Below are 23,911 nucleotides of genomic sequence, written 5' to 3'. Positions count from 1 at the left end.
GCGTCCCTCTTAAAACATCTACTAAGCCTAACTGCGGTTGCCAATCCACCTGCCAAAAGTGGCAACTACTGGCAAAGCCCCCTAAGGGGAAACGTTATGTTTAGCAGTGGACAGTTAAAGACTGATATGATGATGATGATATAGTAAATATCTATAACAGATTATTATTTAAAAAAAAAATAGCAGTAAATCTCGCATGCAGTAAGCACTGTAAATATTTACATTTAAGTCAAAAAACAAATAAAAAGAAATTTTAAAATTTCTACATTTTTAAATCAATAGCATTAGTAGTTGCTGAGATATAGCGCTGTGACATATGAATGGACGGATAAAGTCGCACCATAGGAGTTCCTTTGTACCTTTTTGGTACGGAATCCTAAAAACCAAATAAGCTGGACTCTGGGTTCAGTTGTTGTCATTATTATCCCTAGCTCTCATAGATAAGAAGCAAACTAATAAAAAGATATAATGACCTCCAAAGCCTCAAACTTCCTTATGTGAGACTTTAGATGTCATACACTTCTCATACATTGATCAAGCGATGTAGTCATTCGCCACATTTCTAGTATAGAAGGGCTATCTAGTTTGAAGTCGATACACTCACAATCTACATGGAACTCAAGCGAATTGTCATATAAGCTATGTTACTATCATAGATTAATAATAGTACCTGCCTAATTGAAAATAGTTTTGGACACTTATTTGGAAATAACATTGGAGATATTAAAATATTTAATATACAATGGCGAACTTATCCCATAGAGGGATATGGAGGATTGACAGGATGAACATGGTTAACAAAAAATAATTTAAAAATTAATTTACTTAAAACAAAAATAATTCATTTCAAAACTTATTCAAGCCCCAGCCTTGACCTAAATATAAATTACAAAAATAATAATATAGAAGTAGTGGATTCCAACTTTTTTAGGTATCACGTTAGATAAACACTTAAATTGGAAGAAACACGTTGATAATGTTTGTAAAAAAATTAATAAATTTGTATTTGCATTGTATAAATTGCGCCAGATTGCAACACACAGACTGCTCTTAGTGCATATCATGGATTCGTTTCATCGGCACTTAGTTATGGTTTGATTATTTGGGGGAATTCGCCTGACATAGAAAGAGTCCTCAAAGCGCAAAAAAAATGTATAAGGGCTATTAGCAATGTGGGGTGCCAGGAATCTTGTAGGCCATTATTTAAAAAATTAGGAATCCTTCCCCTGACTTGCATGTATATATTTGCTATATGTACTTTTATTAAGCAACACCCTGAATTATTTAATACATGTGGACAACTCAAAGAAGGCATTAGATCACACAGAAAAAATAAACTTGTGATACCAAAAAGTAATTTGACCTTGTACCAAAAGAATGTTTCATTTATGGCCCAAAAAATATATAATAAACTTCCTTCAGATCTTTTAGACCTTCCCTTGAAAATATTTAAGAAACGGCTTCATCTATGGCTTCTGGATAAGGTCTTTTACAGTATGGGAGAATATTATGCCTACACATCCCAAAAATAGTTAACATAATTATTAATAATATAAATCCTTAAGACTTGACATAAATTTGCTATTGACATAACATATGGAATGTAATTTGTATTTCATTAATAATAATAATGTAATTGTTAATTTTATTTGACGATATTGAATATGTAATTTGACTTGATAATTGTTTGAGCATTGTTTTCTTTTTTTTATTATTCTATGATCATAATAATGTATTAGTATAAATTAAATTTGTATCCTTATTTAAGGAATAAATTAGATTTGCATGCCTACAATTTTAAGGCAATTAGACAGATGCCAAAAAGTTGTGTCACATGGCCCTTATAATGTCAAATGTCTGTTTAAAGCAAATAAATATTTCATTTCATTTCATTTCATTTCATTAACAGTCAACTTTAGAGAATGTGAGAGAAAACTATAGAATGTTCAACGGTAAAAATTGTACAGCTAAAAATAAACTCAATAGTACCTAGTTAAAATTGAACATTTAATACAATAAAAACTATGTAAATAATTATTATTATAAACGTACACACACCTAGGTATATCCATCTATCCCTAGGTATAGCCATCTTCAAGTTACTAGGAAGTTAATACCAGAGACATGCAGCATGTACTTGTGACTTGGCATAGCTTTGACTATTAAAACAAGGCAAATCCATAATGAAGTCATTTCTACATCTCAGGCAGACGTCAATTTTACAAAATTTGAACCTTTCCCGAAGGTAATATGCATATGTCGGATTAAAAAGGATATTGAATAAAAGAGAATTTTGTTACGTTGTCGAAGCAAGTTTAAGTAAGTACCTATTTTAATTTAAATACAAAATATACCTACCTATTGTTCATTGCAATAAATAGGTAAAATATTAAAGCATTGAATACTAGTTATGAGTATGATAAATAATGAGTAATTTTCTATGCCGTAATTTACTATAGCTGTAGTCATGATTGGCCTGTAAATCATCATTAGTTTGCAGTACACATTAGGTATTTCCATTTTTGATAAGAAACTAATTAAATAAATATTAATTACAATATGTGATTAATATTTTTTCTCCATAATTTCATAATATGGAAATAAATCACAATACGAGAAGAAAAACTCAAAATAAAACGCAAAATGAAGGTGCTCTGTACACTTAATAATAAAGTAGCTTATATAATATACCTAAATGGAGTATCTCAATACGAATGTTTCACCAAAAAACAGTTTTTTTTTATCTAAGTCTGCGAGAATAGGTATACCACAATATACAGTTATTGTACTCGGTATGTGGGATAATTGTGTATTGTAAGATTATTTAAAAAAATTAAAATAGAAAATACTTACGAATATATTTGAAGAGCAGGGTAAACAGTGCATAATGATATTTAGTTTTATTGATTACTATTATTTATATCTGTGTATAGACTTAAAATATGTTTTTAAATAATTAAAAATGTCCTAGACATCATATTAATTAAGACATGTATATTAATTTATATTGTAACAGAAAAAATATAATAGATTCTAAATTAAAATTTAAAAAATTAGTTTGAACTGGGAATGTTTTGGTTCAGTTACTTACAATTTTATCTGAATATTTTTTACTTTCATTTTATTTATGGCTAGCTTTGTGCCCGCTGTTTCGTACGCTTGTATATCAGAAGTAGGAAAACCAAAGAAATGGACTACTTCTTAATAGAGTATCAAGATAAAATATACACTAGTTTTTAACTTAAATCTACAGGAATATAATTGTGGAAACCGTATCCCATTTGGTATAGTAGTTTTAACTTAATAACAGAACAAACATACAAACAAACAGAAAAAATCTTAAATTTATTGTTTTGACATCTGTTAATTTTATTATAACCCCTCCCATAAATTTTTGCTAAATACTTTCCATGTACAAACATCGTCGGTAGAAAATGGTATTAGGTTCAAGGTTCACGAGCTACTTACATCTACGTACATGTACCTACAATTTATAGTACTGCTATTCTCTTCGATACTGCTTAATTCTGAGAATGAAAAGGAGTGATGAAAAAGGAATATAAAGTGTCAGCACTTCTGTTATACATTCAGCACTCCTGTTGTTGTTATTTTTTACCAACATTATTTTTGAATTACTTTTATACCTAAGGACTAAGGCAACCGATATAGTTTGAGAAATCCGCAAGTTGAAGTGGCAAACGGTCTATTACATAGCTCGAGCAACCGTTAACCGATAAAAAAGTAAGAAGAGTTCTTGAATGGTGATCTCTTGCAGACAAGCTAGGAATTTTTAAAAAGCGTTAAAAAGTATATATTTTATATTTATAATATTTATAATTGAATATAATGGATCAAATTATCGCTAAGATACAAATTTTCCAGTTTTTTTTTTCTGGAGCATGTGATACAGCGCCATCTAGTCACAAAGTACTTAAAGCTGATTTAAAGTAGTCAGTTTGTCAACTATATAGAGTATACTAATTAATAGAGTATATTAATTAATATTGTATTTTTTTTTTTTTTTTTTTGTTAGGGACGCAAATAAGCAGACGGCCCATTTGATGGGATTCAATGATACTTATTCATTTTAATAATATTAGAATAAGTTTAGGAAGCAGACTGCATTAACAACTAGGATCTCTTTTATTAATAATATAATAATAAATTTTATTCTAAACAATTTATTGGTTATATTTTGTTTAAAAAAAAGGTTCATTTAGAAATGGCAATCTGAATATATCTTTAAAATTTTAATTATAATTCTAATATCACAACGAACACTATTCTAAGAACAAAAACTTTAAGATTTAAGTTAAAGTTATTAAAGATTTAGTTTACGATGGTCCATGAAACAGTAATTTTGCGAAACTACTAAAATTAAAACTTAATTTTTAAACCTTATTCCTTAACAATATTTTAAATATTAGGTCAAGAAATAAGTTAAGAGAAATAGCGCCTCAAAATTGCCCATTATGTCTTACAACTTCAATAAAAATTTTAGAAGCCGTCTACGCTACAACTGGCATTATATGATTGATTTTTTTTTAATTTAACCGTTTTGTATTGCAACGATTATTATTTGATACTCATTAATATAATGAAATAGGCATGAAAAGGTAAATGAAATCAAAGAAAGTTAAATAATGACAAAATACATTTTTTTTTATTAATTCTAAACATGACGAATTAGTTAATAATGTCACATATATATGATTTTACATCTAATGAGAAGAAAAATAAAACTGTGTTTATACTTATTATAAACTAAGCTTATTTATGAGTGATTCACCTTAATACTGAATAACAAACGATAGTTTGACAATTAAAAAATAAAGGAAATATAATAAAAATAAATGGAAATGCTGAAAAGTGTGTAATTACCACTATTCACAATATATTATACGTATGTTTACAAATATATAAGAATATTATGCATTTCGTGATTTTTTTAAGACAGAATAAAAGCACAAAATAACGATTATTTCAAATATAATAAATTCGAATGATTCCTGTTTTTTAATATCATGGTTACTATGCGTCATAGAGCAATCAAGTTCGAAGTCCAAGTTTTTTTTTTATATTTAACAAAATAAGTAGATTAACTTTATGGAACCGGTAATAAAAAACTAGTAAATCAAGTTTTTATATGATTTTAAATATTATCAAACAGTAGGTGTCTAATTTTGCTTAATTATATGCAACATAAATAATTTTAAAATAGGACAGAAAACCATAAACGCTGTCCTTTAACACCTTTATTCGAAGTTAGATTTTATTTGAAACACTGAGGAGTATTTAAGAAGTTCTACCATACCAAAGACAAAAGAAAAGGTAAACGTTGTCAGAGACAAAGAATAAACACTTTGTGCATATTAGCGTTGTTGTTGGTAACTTATTAAAGCCAAATTTTAAAGAAGACCATAGATAGTAACCTACACGGCTTTAAATTATGAATTTCAAAATAATATGTATTCTGAAGAAGAATTTGTTTGAAATTCTATTACGAATGCATTATTTGGTTGAAAACTATATAAGCTAGCACGCGAGACCACCGCCTTCGTTGCGTTCTATCTCTCTTCGTACATATTCAGCTTGTTTTTCTGTTAGTCCCAGACGGGCCACTTCTTTCTCGAACTGTGTTATACCTCCGACGCCAACAAGGTATCCGTTCAACCTGGCAGCCAAATGAGATGATTGTAACTTTGAAGAATCCAGTCCCAGACTGCGGCAGAGGTCCTTATGACCTTGCAACCGGTACTTTTGATGGTAGCTGTAAAGTAAAAGAGAAACAATTAAATAGGCGCACATTACCTTGAATTTTTACAGTAAATATTAAGCCTGTAGTAAGTAGTGATAATCCTAGCCTTAGATGACTGTTTATTTAACAATAAATTATACCTAACATATAACAAATTTATACCAGAGATAGACTTTGTACAAAAGTCGATTGCTTGCGTACCTCTGTTTCATTCGTGCTTCAACCGTAAAGCAGTTGTGTTTGCATGGCTGTGTTTTGGTTTGAAGGGTGGGATATGGCATGAATTTACTGGGTACGGAGGAATAACAACTGAGTCCTCAGGAATGGCAACGCAGGGGGGTATCATGAGCGAAACAGTATATTCTGTTATGTCCATGGTACTGCTTATGTCTATAGGCGACGATTATATATATATATATATATATATATATATATATATATATATATATCTATTTATTATGAAGAATCTTTATAAGACTAATAGGTGCTAAAACAGTAATATTTAGAAGTATTGTCTGATTGTATGTTTATTCCGGCATATCATAAAAACTAGTACATCAAATTGGATGTGGTTTTCACTGTTGTGTTCCTGAAGGTTTAACTTAAAGTCTGGTGGATGTTTCATTCTGTTATTTTACTGATTGAAAGCGGGCTGGTAACATATAGCGGGTGGTGACAAGGTCCGCTTACTATAATCCGGTTTACTACAGTCACATAATATTTATATATATCATAATATCGACATAACGCGACCATAAGAAGAATATTATTTTAGTGCATTATTAGATGTTATTAAAATTACTTATCTAAGTTTTTTTTTATTCAACTTAGAATGGCAAACAAGCTGACGGCCCACCTGATGGAAAGTGGTAATCGTCGCCTATAGACATGAGCAGTATGAACGTAACAGAATATACTGTTACGCCCATGATACCCCCCCCCCATGCGTTGCCATTCTTGAGGACTCAGGTGTTATTCTTCTGTAATATAATACCCTGTAAATACACTGCCATATCCCACCCTTCAAAACGAAAACACAGCCATGCAAATACAACTGTTTCACGGTAGAAATACAAACGGGACAGCCCAAGAAAACGACTTTTGTACAAAGTCTCCCTCTGGTAAAATACAATGAGTAAGATATGAGTAAAAATTTCATGATTATATTTCAGGTAAGGTGTTTCATTAGATTTCACAAATCTCATTAAAAATCACCTCGCGTACCTATTAATGGCCGTCTCCAAACAAAGATAAAGGAAACCATAGCAGAAATCTTTTCATAGCAGGATAATTACTTATTTATTTTGTAATAATAATTACGAAGGTTGCGAGCAACGTGAAGCCGCGGCAATCGATCCTCTCTCTTAAAGGGATAGGCCATGACACATATTAGTATCAACCAACTGTTACTAATTATATATTCTATAAGTCGCAAATAAATTGATTATAAATATTTATAAGATGAATTATTTGGATGTAATGGCCGAACTGGAGATAAGATTTAAATAGTAGTCAATCTTGTGTTTAACTTATAATCACAAATGAGGTACCTAGTCTAAGGCAATTTATCCACAATATTAAATGGTTGTAAGTATTTTTAATATGCTGAATTGTATTCCAATTAATTTAGAGTACTATTTACTATTTTCTTTAATTGATAATTTTTTCCGCAATTTGGAGTGCCATCAGCCCTCGCCTTTATCAAATGTTCTGTGGAGACACAGAGGTGATCAAATAAAAGTAAAATCTATAAGAATATAACTTGGTTCATGTTTTCACCAATAAATACTATGAAAATGTCTGTAGACTCCGTTTGTAAATTGATATAAATCTTAATATATAAAAATCCAGTGTTAAAATGTTTGATAACCTATAAAAACGATCAGCCGAATTTAATGCAAGTTTGAAAATGTGTAGTGTTTGTGCCGATTTGACCAGAAATTGGATTATTTCTGTAGTTACAGGTAAATCTAATTTCTGGTTAATGATGGTCTGATAGAGGATTAAACAATATTTGCAATGATCAGGCTAAGCCAGCAAACGTGATCTAGCTTATACTCGTATATTACTGCGCTGAGAATTGAACTCGATATAATGCAGCTAGGCAGTTAGTTATTCAACTAAATAATCTAAGTAAGCCACATTGGTTCACACAAGGTTCGTTATAATGAATCTTTCGTACAATAGCTGATAGACAACTAACTGACTATTTAGCCGGTTATTATACTATAACCGGAAAGTTAAGTTATTAAAATTTCGGCTAGTTACTCATCGCTATTCTATATAGCTGAGTATCGGTATAGCTACCCCTTGCTAGGATCAGCTAATATTTTATATACTTACTCTTCAGCGGCATAGAAGATGCCGGCCGGCGCGATCTCTGTGCGGAGCTGGCCATCGCAGCGTATCTGCATATCTTTGTAGGAGGTTTCAGCCAATTGTCGCTGCTCCTCATCATGGTACAGGATCAAAGACTGGTACTGAATTATGGAAACAAAAAATAAAAATATTAACATATAAAGAGCAAAATTATAATAAAGTTTATTCTATTGCTATATATTTATTATATTTGATAACTCTAATTATCGGTAAGTAGGTACTTGCAGCAAATAATTGCTTATTCATTTTAACTCTAACAGATCGAATTTCGTATATAATAAAAAAGTGAATTTTTATGTTCTAAGTAAATATTATTTACAGTGTCTTGAAATAAAACTGCCAAATTTTATTTTTTGTCTACAAACTGTGGTCGTAAAGTGAGCCTGTTTTGTGATATAATAAATGTAAAATGTTAAAGTAGATACATAGATATAAGAATTCATTGGAGATAGGTAAAGAAGGGAGACAGGCGTGACAGATATGTATGTATGTATGTATGTATAGGTAAAGAACCTTAAAAATATTCTGTATATTTATTTAAAGTCAGTTTTGCCAATAATTTAAGAGTAATTCTATATGTAAAACGCTCACATTTGTCTAATTACCGACGTCATTAGCTGGCAATAAATATATAACAATACTTATTGTTAAACAATATTGGGTGTATTTTCGCACATTGTACATTTCCTTTCGTTAAATTATCATTAGAAGATCATTATATTTTAAAATTTGGCAGTGTTTACCCAGACAACAAATGTGAGTGGCAAAAGACCTCATTGAGTGTCAATTGCTTTAGAAACATAGCTCACTAAAATAATACATGTTCTATTTATAGACGAACACAAAAATAACTAATTTACATCATCTTTAACAATAAGTAGTTTGGGTAAATGATCTTTTGAATACGTTACAATGAAACGAAGTAAAATATTAATATGGAGTTAGATCAAACGAATTCTTCGTTCTGTACTCTTTTAACCTTTAGTAATATAATAGTAATAAATACCATTAAACAAATAGACATTTTACCAGAGGGAGACTTTGTACAAAAGTCGATTGCTTGGGTACCTCTATCCCATTCGTGTTTCTACCGTGAAGCAGTTGTATTTGCATGGCTGTGTTTCGGTTTGAAGGTGGGATTTGGCGTGAATTTACAGAGTACAGAGGAATAACACCTGAACCCTCAGTAATGGCAACGCATGGGGGGTATCATGGGTGAAACAGTATACTCTGTTATGTCCATGGCACTGCTCATGTCTATAGACGACGGTTACCACTTTTCATCAGGTGGGCGGTCAGCTTGTTTGCCATTTTAAGTTGTATAAAAAATAAAACATACAGGGCCGTCTAGAACTAAACTATCTAGAGTTTGTTTAGTAATTAATATATATAATTTAATAAATAAATTAATTGGACGGTAGGGAAAATATAAAATTATAATGTAAAAATTTGACGTTCATAAGCGGCTAAAATGTCCTACATGAATAAATGATTTTTGAATTTTGAATTTTGAATTTTGAATAAAAATAGAGAATGTGTTTATTATTTATTTGGGCACCCAAAGAATTACTTAAAAATAAACATCCTGGATGTAATTATGCTCTCCTTAAAATATGTAAAGGAAGATAATTGTTATTCCATTATTTACATTCTTGAATAACATATTTACTGTTTAAGTATCGGATTACTTGAAAAAAAATTTTTTAAGATACCTATCAGACACAAAACATACATAATGTCATAAAATCACCTGTATAGAACCTGTATTACTGCTTCTATGGTAAAAACATAAGAGATCACTTTTTTGTCTCAATGTCACATTGCCAAAATATTGATACTGTATAATGTTTCTTTTTTACTAACCTGTTTGAATATATACATACCTACATATTAAATGCCATTAGCGATATTTAATTCTGACGACATTTTCAATTCTAATAATATTCGGAATAGAGTTTTTTTTTTTAAGATACCTAATACTGCGTTTAGCATACAAGCTTACGGCCCATCTAATGTGCAATTCACATTTAATTGCACATTCGTTCTTAATAAACTTCTCCAACAACCCACATTATTTAAAAAATTTATTATCTAACCAACGGTCAAGTATAAATGACATAAAATAATAAAATAAAAAATGTAAAATATCTGTTTGTAAACTAGTTTGTGATTCAGAATATAAAAAAAATTACTAGGAATGATAATCGAGTTTAATTTATTATATTACTATATGTATATATAGTATAGTTGTAGTTTATTCCATTAAATGTGGAAATTTTATTCATCTTCTACCTATATATAATAAACAACATTATTTAATGAATAATTTCATTGTAAAAATTGTACCTTAATGATAGATCATTGCCCCTGTATTGACTCTAGATTTTGATAGAATTTTGAGTTTGAAATCATTGTATAAATAGTTGAACATACTACGAGTATTCTAAAAATCTAGTGATTTTTATATTATTGTAAAAATATATGTAGGTACTACTCCATCAAGCCCGCATTAAAATTGTTTACGGAGTTGCATTCACAAAAAAACACAAGAGTGACTTCTACCTGCGTATTTATTTTTATACCTGCATATTGGAAGGTCCCAATAAATTTGATTTCAAAACAACCAAATAACGTAGGTATTAATGTTTCATAACTGGACGTAAATAAATTTTAGAGACCTTTGAATATCATTAAGCGAAACCGGTCTGCCACATAATATAAAAATTAAATTGTGGAATATTACCCGTATTTTTAAAATAATTAACTATAAATTTATTTAATGTTTAATTCAACACTAAAATATGGTTTTCAACATTATTTTAAAACTTTTAGATTTGTATAAAGAGGTAATATATTTATTGGTCGATGACTTCATAAAAAACAATTTTGGAAGGAAAAACTAAAAATAGAAGGGGAAGGGAAAGACAAAAATAATTGTATGATTTAAATAAGAAAAGCTTAATGTCATATCCCAGATTGAGGACAAAAGTATGGCCCGAGATAGAGCCAATTCAGAAAGATAAAGGTTTAGTTGCCTCAATAAAAAATATTTATTTTAAATTGAAAATAAATCCCCCCCCCCCCCCTACACCCACATATTATCTAGTTCAGGTCTTTTGATTATTCGTAAATTTAAATTAGCTTGGCAGCAAAATAATTACCTGTCTTTTTAGTTTAGTGGTGAGCCCGTATTCGTGGTTGGCCCAAAACATGTCTAACAGATCTTCATACGTCACAGTCTTAGGGTCGTAATCCACTTCTATCACCTCTGTATGGTCGCCACTGAAAATCATGAATTATCATAAATAAAACAAACGTTCAAACTTGTCAATATACGCGTATGCAATTGTGCAATAGGAATAGGGGCGTTTATTATCCATAAACATTTATTAATAAAATAAATGTTCCAGACATTTTAATAAAAATTATAACATGAATGGCAATATCGATCATAGCAGAATAAGTACAATTTTTACAAGACGTTTAGCTGCATGTAATACCTACCAATATTGTAGTCATCATATAAAATGCATTACAAAAATAAAAAAAAAAACAGTACGTTTACTTTTGTCGTGGCGCAATTGCCATAGTAACGCACTGAACGTCGATAATTGAGGACGAATTCTGCTACTTGGCAATTTTAATTTACCAAATATGTATTAATTGTATTTATACATCTACATTACAAAACAGACATGAAGTTGTTTTTGTTCATTAAAAAGAGCATATACGCGCAATACTCCAAACTATATTATCAATAATGTTGTTATAAATGTCTAAAGAGTATAGTTTATGCAAATGATATTTAAATATCTAACTCGATATTCTATTGATATGAGTGATATGAGTATGGACCTCCGTTGACATCTTTTGGAATGTTTTAATAAAATTACTCTGCAATTTTGCTATCTTCAACAAAACTCTGCAATATTTAACCTTTAAATGACTTTTTTTTAAATATTTTTTTAAATTTATGTTTATTTTTTTTAACGGAGCTTCATTATTATTAATAATATTAATTTATTTTTTAACATTCACAACATGAATTTTATCATCTTATTATCTTACTGTGTTTGTTGTTTTCGACAATTGTTTAGACTTTATCCGGAAGTCTTCTTAAGGGGGCGTACGGTGCTGTACGCTGTGATGCAAAGCGCTGAAGAAGACTTTGTCAGAAACGACAAACACGATAAGTTTGAAAAATTACCGTTGTGCATATGTATAGAAATTTATGAGATTACGTCGTAGATATATCATTTATACGAATTATTATAAAGTGCTTTGTGTCTTTCTTCTTCATGTGTATAGCCAAAGAATAGAACTTTCTGCCTGTTTATGTTTTTTCATTCAAATATCATCAAGATATCATCATATCAGCCTTTAACTGTTCACTGCTGTTTTGCCAGTAGTTACCACGCTTGGCAGGTGGACTGGCAACCGCAGTTAAGCTTTGAAAATGTTTTGAGAGGGACGCTACTGCCTATTCCTCGCCTTCTCTTAGTCGCTTCTTACGACACCCACGAGAAAAGAAAAGATGGCCTATTCTATGTTATATATATATATATATATATATATATATATATATTACATACAGCACCAATTTCAGTAATTTGTCTTAAATTACTGCAGATTTATGAATAGGCTACTCGTGGATCCATGAGCTCACAGATCCATTAAGATTTATTGAAACAGACACCAATTATAATGTCAAATTTTGTCGTCTATACACGGTTAGAGGACACTGAAAATGGCATCATATTAACATTCATTGTGTATGGTTCGCCATCTATTAAGAAGTCAATGTACTAACAACCTTCAATCAATTTAATTTTATTTGTCGTCTTTAACTCTCTACATCTTTTTGGTAGGTATTTATAACATGACCTTATATACCATTCTCTACTTATGTTTATAAGGCCAACAGCCTATTTTCAAGATTAAACTAATACAGATAAAATTAAAAATAGTACCTGTCTATTTATTAGGATTAAACATGCCTACATGTCTTTAGAAATAATATATTCTCGTGCTCTTAATAGTAAAATAACTAGTTGGAGTAACAGGAAAAGCATTATTTTCTTCAGGAAAAGGACAGAAACCACAACTGTGACCACAATATGCCATAATACCTAAAACTATTATAATATTTGTAATTTCATTGTGATCTTTGTTTAAATGTATATAAACATAGAATACAACATTGTACGAGTATAATAATATATAGTTATTTTGATTTAAAAACTAAATTACTGAACCGATTTTGAAAAAATTCTATGGGGTTATTCTATTATCCTTTTAGATTCGAAATAATTTTCCAAATCGATTTATAACTGACGGAGCTATGTGGTAACTAACGTAAAAAATGCAACCAAATTGAGAACCTCCTTTTTTTAAAGTAGGTTGATTATTTGTTTATTTTTTTCTTTTTATTTTTTTGTAACTTCTCAAACAGGAAAAAAATATGCATCATTATATCAGCCGTTAACCGTCTACTGCTGAACATCAATTTTCCTCATAAGGCGAGTTTAGCCAGTAGTTGCCAGGCTTGGCAGGCGGATTGGCAACTACTGTTAGGCTTTTTGTGATGTTTTAATAAAAATGCTGCTGCCTATTATCATTAAGTTTCCGTAGTCGCTTCTTACGACACCCACCAGCAAAGCAAGTGGTGGCCTATTCTACCAGGACCACACGAGATATTAATAGAAAAATCACTGATCTGTTAAATAAAAACTAACCTACATACTAATATATCTCTTATATAATGTTATTTGTATACAAAACACAGAACATCATTGTTATTTTTATTTATACACACTCGGAAGTGTAATCAATGAAAAATCATTGAAATTTGTAAGCGTTACATAAATGTCTAACGTCTGTCGGCGTGCGTACACGCATCTAACCCGCCTTGACCTTGTCGCGCCGCGCGGCCTTGCGTGCCGTCGAATTGCTAATTGCCCGTATTACGACTAGATCTAAACTGTTTTGTTTGCATCGGTTTTAATTCAGTTCTTTGCATAGCAACATTATATAATTAAATATTATTTACTTGAAAATTAGTACGTACTAATATATTAGTAACGGAGCAATGCAGAATGCGTTATATTCCCTTCTTGAAGGAATTTCAATAAATACTTTTTTAATGTTTCGATATGTATTAAAATCCATTTCTAAATATCTTTTATCTTCAACACCGTTTCACAGATCGCGATAAAAATGGCCACATAAGAAAAATACTGTGTTTTTCATGGATAAGACTTAACGGCGCTTATCATTCTAACAATTGCAATGAAAATTTTATAGTTGAACACGAATTCGTCGTGTTTGCCTACATTTTTTTTTTACACAACACAGCATCTGCCGAATTTTCCTAATTCTTTACATATATTTCTTTTTATTTATTACTTTTGCTAAAGTGTTTATTAACGAGATTTTATTTTATTAATCGCTTCACACTCTTGTTCCCAAAACCGAAATAATGCGATCAAATATGTGTAGGTGTATACCATCACGGCTGGCATATTTTGGCAATTGTATCACGTTTTTTTTAATAGAAATAGTCTAGAGAGTCTAGACCAAGACAATAATGGATTCAAAAATTTTCCATCGTATTAAGAAAAGAGAGATAAATATCACATGGTGCCAATATTTACCTTCTAGTTATTTATACAAATACTCATTAATGCGTAAACCCATTATTTGTTACTCAATTGTAACACGCCTATATAAATTAAGGTTATAATTTATCTAAGTAATAGTTGAGTGATTTTTGTCTTACTCAAAATGTAAATATATAAAAATATAAATGTGAAATTTTTCACTAGAGAGAGAGAGAGAGACTTTGTGCAAATATCGTCTGCTTAGGTAGTTTTGTATCACTCGCGTTTCTGTTACCAAGTGGTTGTATTTCAATTTGAAAGATGGCATATCACCATAAAATTACAAGGCATACGAAGACATAATACAATAGCTCGGGGGGAAAAGGATTATTAGTAATGTGGACTAATGGCCCCATTGCTAGCAAGCCCTGTCAGGTCGACCTCCACGCAGTTCCCCCTGGAAACCATTGTGATTAATACTTCTTGCATTCGTCACGCTGGGCTAACTGACCTGATTTCATACTCATCTATCATCACTCACTGGTGCCCCGCCAGTGTATACCGATAGCGCAGGCGGGGTCTCCATTTCCTTATCATTCATTAAAAAAAACAATAGCTCTCATAATTAATATCGTGTAAATATATTATCATGCCCATGGTAATCCGTCAAGGACATGATAGAATACTTTATTATGCTCATAGTATTGTTCGTATCAATAGGTAATGTTCACAACATTCCATGTTTATCGGCCATCGTATTGTTTGGTATTCCAAGTATCATAGAGAAACCTGTAAAATATGTGAATGAAAGGTACACAGATAATTATACTAAAATAACACATAGACATAGGTTACAACTTATCGCAATTAAGTAAGGGCTGTTTATCTATATAACTATTATTTCACGGTAGATATGTGTAGATGGTAACTAGCTCACCACTAGGTGGAGCAACTGGTCACTTGCCTTCTAAATATTGATCAGGGATTTTACCTTGACTTGCTGGTTTGTCGATTACTTTTTGCGAAAATAGGCAAGTGTTTATACGTTATATATAGGTACTGTCATAGTATTATATTATCTGTGGTACTGTAAACTATCTAATCACTAATCTGTAATAAAAATTTCTTATGGCCTTCCTATTTGAAATGATAATCTGTTTGTTACAGAATTTACTTGATTACAATAAAAGAAAGAAAGAAAAAAGCAAGCGTGGTTTTTTTATTTATTTTCGCTGATGTTTATACAATAAAATTTGTCCCACAAAATTAGTCAGTACAGTCAGTATCTAAAACAGTGGGATCGATTCTAAGGCACCATGTATAACCCTTTCTCTGAAATTAACTATTCATTTTATTATAATAGCGAAATCTTTATTCCAAGGACCAGTATGAACTGAATTTTAAATTACAACCATTTAAAGTCAATATTATATTATAATTAGTTATTATAATAATTCATAAAACAATAATTTCACACAATTAAATTGAAATATTACAGATTCAGACCCAATATCAATTCAAAACTAAAATTTTAAATCGATAGCAAAAATAAAAGAAAAAATTTAAAGAGTTTTATTCATTCGTATAAAGAAGCATTATTATATAATTTATGAGTAATGTACCTACGTATTGAAGATGATAAGAGATCTCACTTGATTATACTTACAGGTACAAGATAGCGTAAAATAAAAAAATGATTGATAATAAAATTCACGTCATTAGCTTCAAATTGATAAACTGATATAATTATAATCCTATATATTTCGTAATGTAAAAACCCCCTACAGTTCATCGTAATTGTATGTAGGTAATGACGAATAGAGGTATAGACCTAGCCCAAAACCTTTATTCCATTTTTGGGTGTCGACGCAATAACATATGTCTTTCTCTTCCACGGATCTCTATCATGCATAATACTAAACTTCACTCTTCTTTAATACTGTCATCCTTCACATAATTTATCCATCTTTAAACATTCTCTTCTTTTACGTGTTATAATAAATATTATTAAAATATCTAAATTATCATCATCACATCAGCTTTTAATTATCCACTGCTGAAAATAATAAGGGGGGTTTGCCATTAGTTGCCACGCTTGGCAGGCGGATTGGCAACCGCAATTAGGCTTCAAAAATGTTCTAAGAGGGACGCTGCTGCATATACCTGGCCCTCCCTTAGTCGTCACTTACGACATTCATGGAAAAGGAAGGGGTGGCCTATTCTATTCCAAGACAACGCGGCAAATTTTTTGCTAATATAAATTGTATTCCAATAAATTAATGAATGATTGAAAAAAATATGAAGTGGGATGTGAACCCACATATTTATACTTTGTATTTTTTTTAATGGATGATAATGGAATGGTAACTCTACCCGCGCTATAGGTATACACCGGCGGGGCACCAGTGAAGGATGATAGATAAGGATGAAGCAGGTCAGTTAGCCCATCGTGACGAATTCAACAAGAATTGTTTACGATGGTTTTCAGAGGGAACCACGTGCAGGTCGACCTAATAGGGCATATTGCTAACAATGGCTGTCAAACTCCATTGCTAACAACTTCTAAGAAATTCTATCATAATATGTGTATAATACAATACCATAAATATTATACACTTAATAAAAACAATTTAGGTTATACTTGACTAAATTAAATTGTTTTCGTCAGTTTTTTTTTTAAATGTAGTTTATTGCAAATTCATGTAAATACGATAATTCCGTTTTAAGCGACCCTGCCCTAGTTCTTAACTCATTATTATACAGTACAATCGAGTCTACATCAAATATAATATAAACAGTATTATTACCTATTATTAATAAAGCGTTCGACAAGTAATTTATCAACTTTTTTATATTTTTTTCTCTCAATTATAAATAATATTTTTTTTATTATACAACTTAGAATGGCAAACAAGCTGACGGTCCACCTGATGGAAAGTGGTAACCGTCGCCTATAGACATGAGCAGTACCATGGACATAACAGAGTATACTGTTTCACCCATGATACCCCCCATGCGTTGTCATTCCTGAGGACTCAGATGTTATTCCTCTGTACCCAGTAAATTCACGCCATATACCACCATTCAAACTGAAACACAGCCATGCAAATACAGCTGCTTCACGGTAGAAACACGAATGGGACAGAGGTACCCAAGCAATCGACTTTTGTACAAAGTCTCACTCTGGTAAAAAAACTATTAATAGTAATTATTGGTATTAATAATATATTATTAGTAAATCACTAAATAAAAAACCTACTGAAGAATCTTTTAGGTGGGCTGTTCTTTAATACATTTTTTAAAGACTATTTCTTACTTGTATAGAATTGTGCAAAATATTTACAATCCTAATAGTAATTATAATAAGGTAGAAAAGCGCAGTGTGGTCCCGGCATAGAATAGGCCAAATCCTTCTTTCGTATGATGATGTTAAAAGCGACTAAGAGAACTTAATGTTTGGGGGATGAGCAGCAGCGTCCCTCTTAAAACATCACTAAAAGCCTATTTGCGATTGCCAACCCGCCTGCCAAGCGTGGCAACTATTGGTAAAACCCCCCAATAGTGGGAAGCCTATATTCAGCAGTGGACATTTAACGGTTGATACGATACAATAAAAGTAAAAAGACGTGGTAAAACTAAATTATGACTGTTTGCCATTCTAAATATAATCCTATTAATTAATTATTTTATAACACATATTAAAATATGTTTACAGAGTGGACTTAATACCTGATTGCATTCTCTACTAGTCTACAAATATTGTCAATTAATATAGGTAATATATGTGAAATATTTAACGATGGATGGATAGACCAGATAGGATACCAGAGGGAGACTTTGTACAAAAGTCGTTTGTTCGGGTACCTCTGTCCCATTCGTGTTTCAGCCGTAAAGTAATTGTGTTTGCATGACTGTATTTCGGTTTGAAGGGTTGGATATGGCATGAATTTACAGGGTACAGAGGAATAACACCTAAGTCATCAGGAATGGCAACACATGAAGAGTATCATGTGCGAAATGGTATATTCTGTTATGTCCATGGTATTATTCATGTCTATAGGCGACGGTTACCAGTTTCCATCAGGTGGGCCTTCAGCTTGTTTGCTATTCTAAGTTGTATACAAAAAAAGATGTTTGTTCTTTGACGCAAAAACTATTAAATGGAATGAAATAAAATTTTATATATGGGTAGGTTATATCCTAATTTATTACGTAGGATACTGATTCAAACGGAGAAGTGGGATATAGTTAGTATAAAAATAATGTTTTACTTACATTCCTCTATAGTGTGGATTTTTTGTGGTACCTCCGGAGTAACCAACACGTGTGCGAATAACGCCAGGGGTCGCGCCGAACAGCGAGTCGTTGGACCAGAAGCAGCCCATGCCGAAGGTAGCCTTCTTCGTTGGGATGTCCACATCGTGTAACAAGGTAGCCTGTATCGAGCAATAAATTAAATAGGTAATTTTAATTTCGTGATTGTTATGGATACCTACTTTAATATATATTAATCTCGCGTTACGTTGTCCGTTCACTTTAGTCTTCAAAACCACTTAACCGATTTTAATTAAGTTTTGTAAATATATGTTGCTTGCTGCAACTTGGAGATAGGATAGGTTTTATCCCAATAAGAACAAAATGGTCGATGGCGGTTGGAGCAAGTCAATGTTTGTCAAGTCAGTTTTTTCAATTTAAAAATAGGTAGAAAAAAAGTATTGTACAATACACAAGTCATCTACTTGGGTACCGTTATCTCATTCGTGTTTCTGCCGTGAATCAGCTATACTTTCATCCATGGCTTTGTTTTGGTTTGAAGGGTACGTATATAGTAGTAAAATTAAAGAGTACAGAGATATAAGACCGTATCTCTTAGAACTGATATAAGGAAAAGGTAAAAGTATGATAAGCCTTCACAACACCATCGATTAACATATGTCTATAGACGACGGTTATTGCTTGCCATAAAATGGCCAACCAGACTTTTAGGCATTCTCACATAATTAAATAAAAACATGAATCTGCTAAATGCATCGTTTCACTGACATGGTTTTATTACGATCCTGGGGATGCTAGAATTCTAGAATTAATTTGTAAAGAGACTGTGTATTTCGAAGGTTTAAAAACACTGATCTATTAAACCTAATTTATCTGGATATTAAAATGTTTTCTCTATTTCGTTTGAGCTAAACTACCTATTTACTTCAATAACAAACACATTATAGGTATACCTTGCACCTGATTTTCATGAATGTTTCATAAGATAGATAAATGTCTAGTTTATATGAATTATGAATTGTATACATTTAATTATAACTTTATTAAGGCATATAACCGCATGAGAGTAGTTGGATGGAGGCCCACGCCTCCCTCCAACATACGCCTACCTATGTAGTTCATCATGGTTGAACGAGTGGACACAACCAACTTTAGAGATAAAAAATAATCCATTTTAAATTTGAATTGAATATTTGCAAATGGCTGTTCATTAGATACTCAGGTACCTCTAGAAAAATTCCTACTAGCTTTTTTTTTTATACAACTTAAAATGGCAAACAAGCTGACGGTCCACCTGATGGAAAGTGGTAACCGTCGCCTATAGACATGAGCAGTACCATGGACATAACAGTGTATACTGTTTCGCCCATGATACCCCCCATGCGTTGCCATTCCTGAGGACTCAGGTGTTATTCCTCTGTACCCAGTAAATTCACGCCATATCCCACCCTTCAAACCGAAACACAGCCATGCAAACACAGCTGCTTCACGGTTGAAACATGAATGGGACAGAGGTACCCAAGCAATCGACTTTTGTACAAAGTCTCCCTCTGGTAGCTCCAAAGTTCAATGCGCAGATACATAAACTTTCAAGCGTATCTAAATTAAATGATTATTATAAACATACATTATCATTATGCCAACATAATGATCAATAATGACAACGGTGATGATTCTACAAATTTTATATATATGAAGAATTAATTGCGTCATTCATTATCTCGACGCTACAAAGATGCTTCTTCATTCAATATCGACCAGATAATTAGATGACCACGAGCCGCGTGACTGATAGCTAAATAATAAAGTTCAATTGTGCTATCGTCACTTATTTCTATCAGTGTAAAGAACTCAGACCATGGTCTTTGCAGATCTGTGACATAGACAAAATGTACTGACAGCACAGATAAAATAGAATCATCAACATTATTTCAATCATTCTTTATAAACTATTTTTTATTCTTTATAGAGAATAAATAAATTCCTTAATCTTATGGCTTTACTATAGTTGAATAGGTATTAGGAAAGTTCTCGCAAGTAAATTCTGCATGCTACAAATTTAGGTTATTTGGAACTGTACATATTTATACAAAAATTTAAAACTTTAATAATACAAGTACAAGGCAAAAATAAAAGAATCCACTTCTTTCTAAAACGAACGCTGAATGAAACTAGAGGAAGATTTGTAAATTCTGCTTGAGGTACTCAACAGATACGAATCGAACATATGATAGTGCGTTCTCGTATTTCTGTTCACATTTATATTTACTCAGCTATGTTTCAGTTTGACGATGATATTATTCATAAAGTGAACCCTCAACATATTTGCCATTTTGTGTTGTATAAAAAAATAATGAACAGAGCTTATGATATTTGTAACGATTGTGACCAGCTGTGTTTGAAATGAACTGCCTATCGTTAACTACTGTGTATAAGATTAAATGCATTTGTAACGTAAGGGGTATTCCATGTTGTCCATTCCATCCATCCATGTTACCAATCTTCATAACATTTCTAAGCGACATGGTTACAATTTCTTATATTGATAGAAAATAACTAACAGCTTTTTAAGCTATTTTCGAAGAATAAAAATGCATTTCATTTAAGAATCCAATGTGAGTCTTCACAATTCTATTTCAATCGCATAAAATTGTCTACATCCGTATAAAAGATTCATTGGGTAGTTCTATTAAATTTATATTTATATCTGTGAAAATGGCCTGGTTACTGCTATTACGACCACTTATCAATCTAAATTGATCAATGCAAATACAAGAGTGTGCGAGTGACATTGAATTTATTGTCGTTCAATCAATCCAATAAATAAGTCACTCTTTAAGCGAAATAACACTCACTAGACTACAACAACTTATCGATTGGAATCAATATGAATCAATAATTTAGTAAAGCCAATGGTAATAATAATAGAAGTAGGGGCAGTACAGCAACCTGATGGTCTGAGTCAATTAGGACTGCCCCCAAACCGAAAATTAAGCAATGCATATGACTCAAGACAGTCAAGCCTGGAGAGTATTCATTGGACAGCGCATTCCTGGTGGGCACGACCCTCAACTTTGAGGAAATGGTTAAAGAGTAATAATAGGATAATATCCTCTTTAGGATGAGACCCATGCCCAACATTAGAACATTAATGAATCATTACATATGTGTGTATCTGTAATTTTGTGTGTTTGGATGTAAATATTTTGTAAAAGAATCAGCAACGTACAAATGTTATCTTTGGTGGCTTTAGCTATAGGCCAGAGTAAGCATTTACCATGAAGTGATTCTTATGCTTATGTAAATAAACTTGTAATTTTGCACAGCGGCTTCTCTTGTAACATATGCTCTTAATAAGAAAGAGTTAATGTGTATTCCTATAACGATAGAAAAAACGGTAGAATCAAATGTGCAAGATTTAGATATTTGTTTATACGAATATGAGTAGCTATCTTTTTGTTTGTTAACATTTTACAATTTTACATAAAATTTTAATAGAAATATACCGTAAATTATTAATTATTATTAATTTTGATGATGTTAAATGATATATTAAATAAATATCATACTAAACAAATATTAAATAAGAAGAAGAATTTTTTTGTTTGTAATGGCTATATACTTAATTTAATTACAAATAATAACTACAAAATACTTAATTAACAATTTTAATTATTTCAATCTGAGCCTTACTATTAACTGACATTTATAAAATAGTTTTACCCAATCTTTTTAACCGTATCTATCTTCTCTTTTGTATAAAATATGTATATCTGAATAAATACATCAATATGTTCAGAATAGATATTAAAAACAATTACTAAATTTACTTTTTGGTTTTGTCGTATTTAACATAAATTCAGAATTATTATAATTTTTTTCCATGTTAATACTAGAGTAATTTCATATAACATTTCTTGAGTACTTACTCTGTCAATTTACTTATACTCGTAACACATATGTGTATGCGAAATTGTTTACTTGTTTCACGGTCAAGCCTTCACGGACTTCAGTGAAATATCAACTTTAAGTATTAGTGGCAGTCGTATTTGTTCAATTATTCTATTAGCCTTGTATTTAATTCCATATATTGTTACTTTAACAAGTAAAATTTTATTACTCTTACTCTGTCATTGTTAAAATCTTTTACCAAACTACTGCATCGATTACACAGAAATTTTGGTTTATTAAAAAAATATGCAGATATTGTATGAGTGTATTATTTATATTATACTGTCAAGAGTAATATAAACATAATATTCACGATCAATAATTTATGAAAACAATTCGATTTCGACTTGCAATGTCTTCTTAAATTCTTGATTAACAAGCATAATGTTGCAGTTGACCTAAATTAAAGAACCTGCATTATTGCATCAGACAGGTGAAAATTACGAGTACATCAAAATAATGCAACTTTCATTCATGCGCTTCTATTCTAATTAATACTAAGGAAAAAAAAATTACTCACTTGCACTGGTGGTTTCATTGTCGCGAAATTTCTAAAATATTTCAGCATGCACCTCTAAAATGCCGGTTGAATGTGCTTAGTTAGCAAATCTTCAACTGTGGGAATGTTTTATTTTTTATGAATTTGTACGAAACGTGTGTAGTCCCGCGTGATTTAGATCGTGCTGTCGTGCAGAGTGAAGCCGCGACGCGTCTTAGAGGTGTGGCGGTCCGGCGAACACTGGTTGCTAAGTTATTCGCTGCTCTACCAGTCCACCACCAATAATTACGACGAGATTCTTGACGACATTGACTTGCTAACGCGTGCCAGTAACTCGTTTCCAACAGTAGGCACAATCGACACTGTGTTCAACATGCCGATAAAATTATCCAAATCATGCTATATTGTAGCTTTTTTAGTCTCATTCTTTTTTGGACTATTCCATTATGT

At 31.3% G+C, this 23,911-nt stretch overlaps 1 protein-coding gene across 1 annotated transcript; it reads right to left on the bottom strand.

The window, feature by feature from the left end:
* Window positions 1-4,641: 4,641 nt before the first annotated feature.
* LOC113521425 (peptide methionine sulfoxide reductase) lies at window positions 4,642-23,749 on the bottom strand. Its single transcript, XM_052898950.1, has 5 exons — window positions 23,483-23,749; window positions 19,012-19,172; window positions 11,299-11,419; window positions 8,102-8,238; window positions 4,642-5,770 (listed from the first exon to the last, which is right to left on the bottom strand). The coding sequence occupies exons 1-5, from the start codon at window positions 23,528-23,530 to the stop codon at window positions 5,536-5,538; spliced, it is 702 nt and encodes a 233-aa protein (XP_052754910.1). The 5' UTR covers window positions 23,531-23,749; the 3' UTR covers window positions 4,642-5,535.
* Window positions 23,750-23,911: the final 162 nt, after the last annotated feature.

Source organism: Galleria mellonella, unplaced genomic scaffold (genome assembly GCF_026898425.1).
Source record: "Galleria mellonella isolate WM207_F2 unplaced genomic scaffold, CSIRO_AGI_GalMel_v1 utg55, whole genome shotgun sequence".
Taxonomy (NCBI): domain Eukaryota; kingdom Metazoa; phylum Arthropoda; class Insecta; order Lepidoptera; family Pyralidae; genus Galleria; species Galleria mellonella.
The sequence above is the reverse complement of the archived record's forward strand: the minus strand, read 5'-3'. Positions and strand labels throughout refer to the sequence as shown.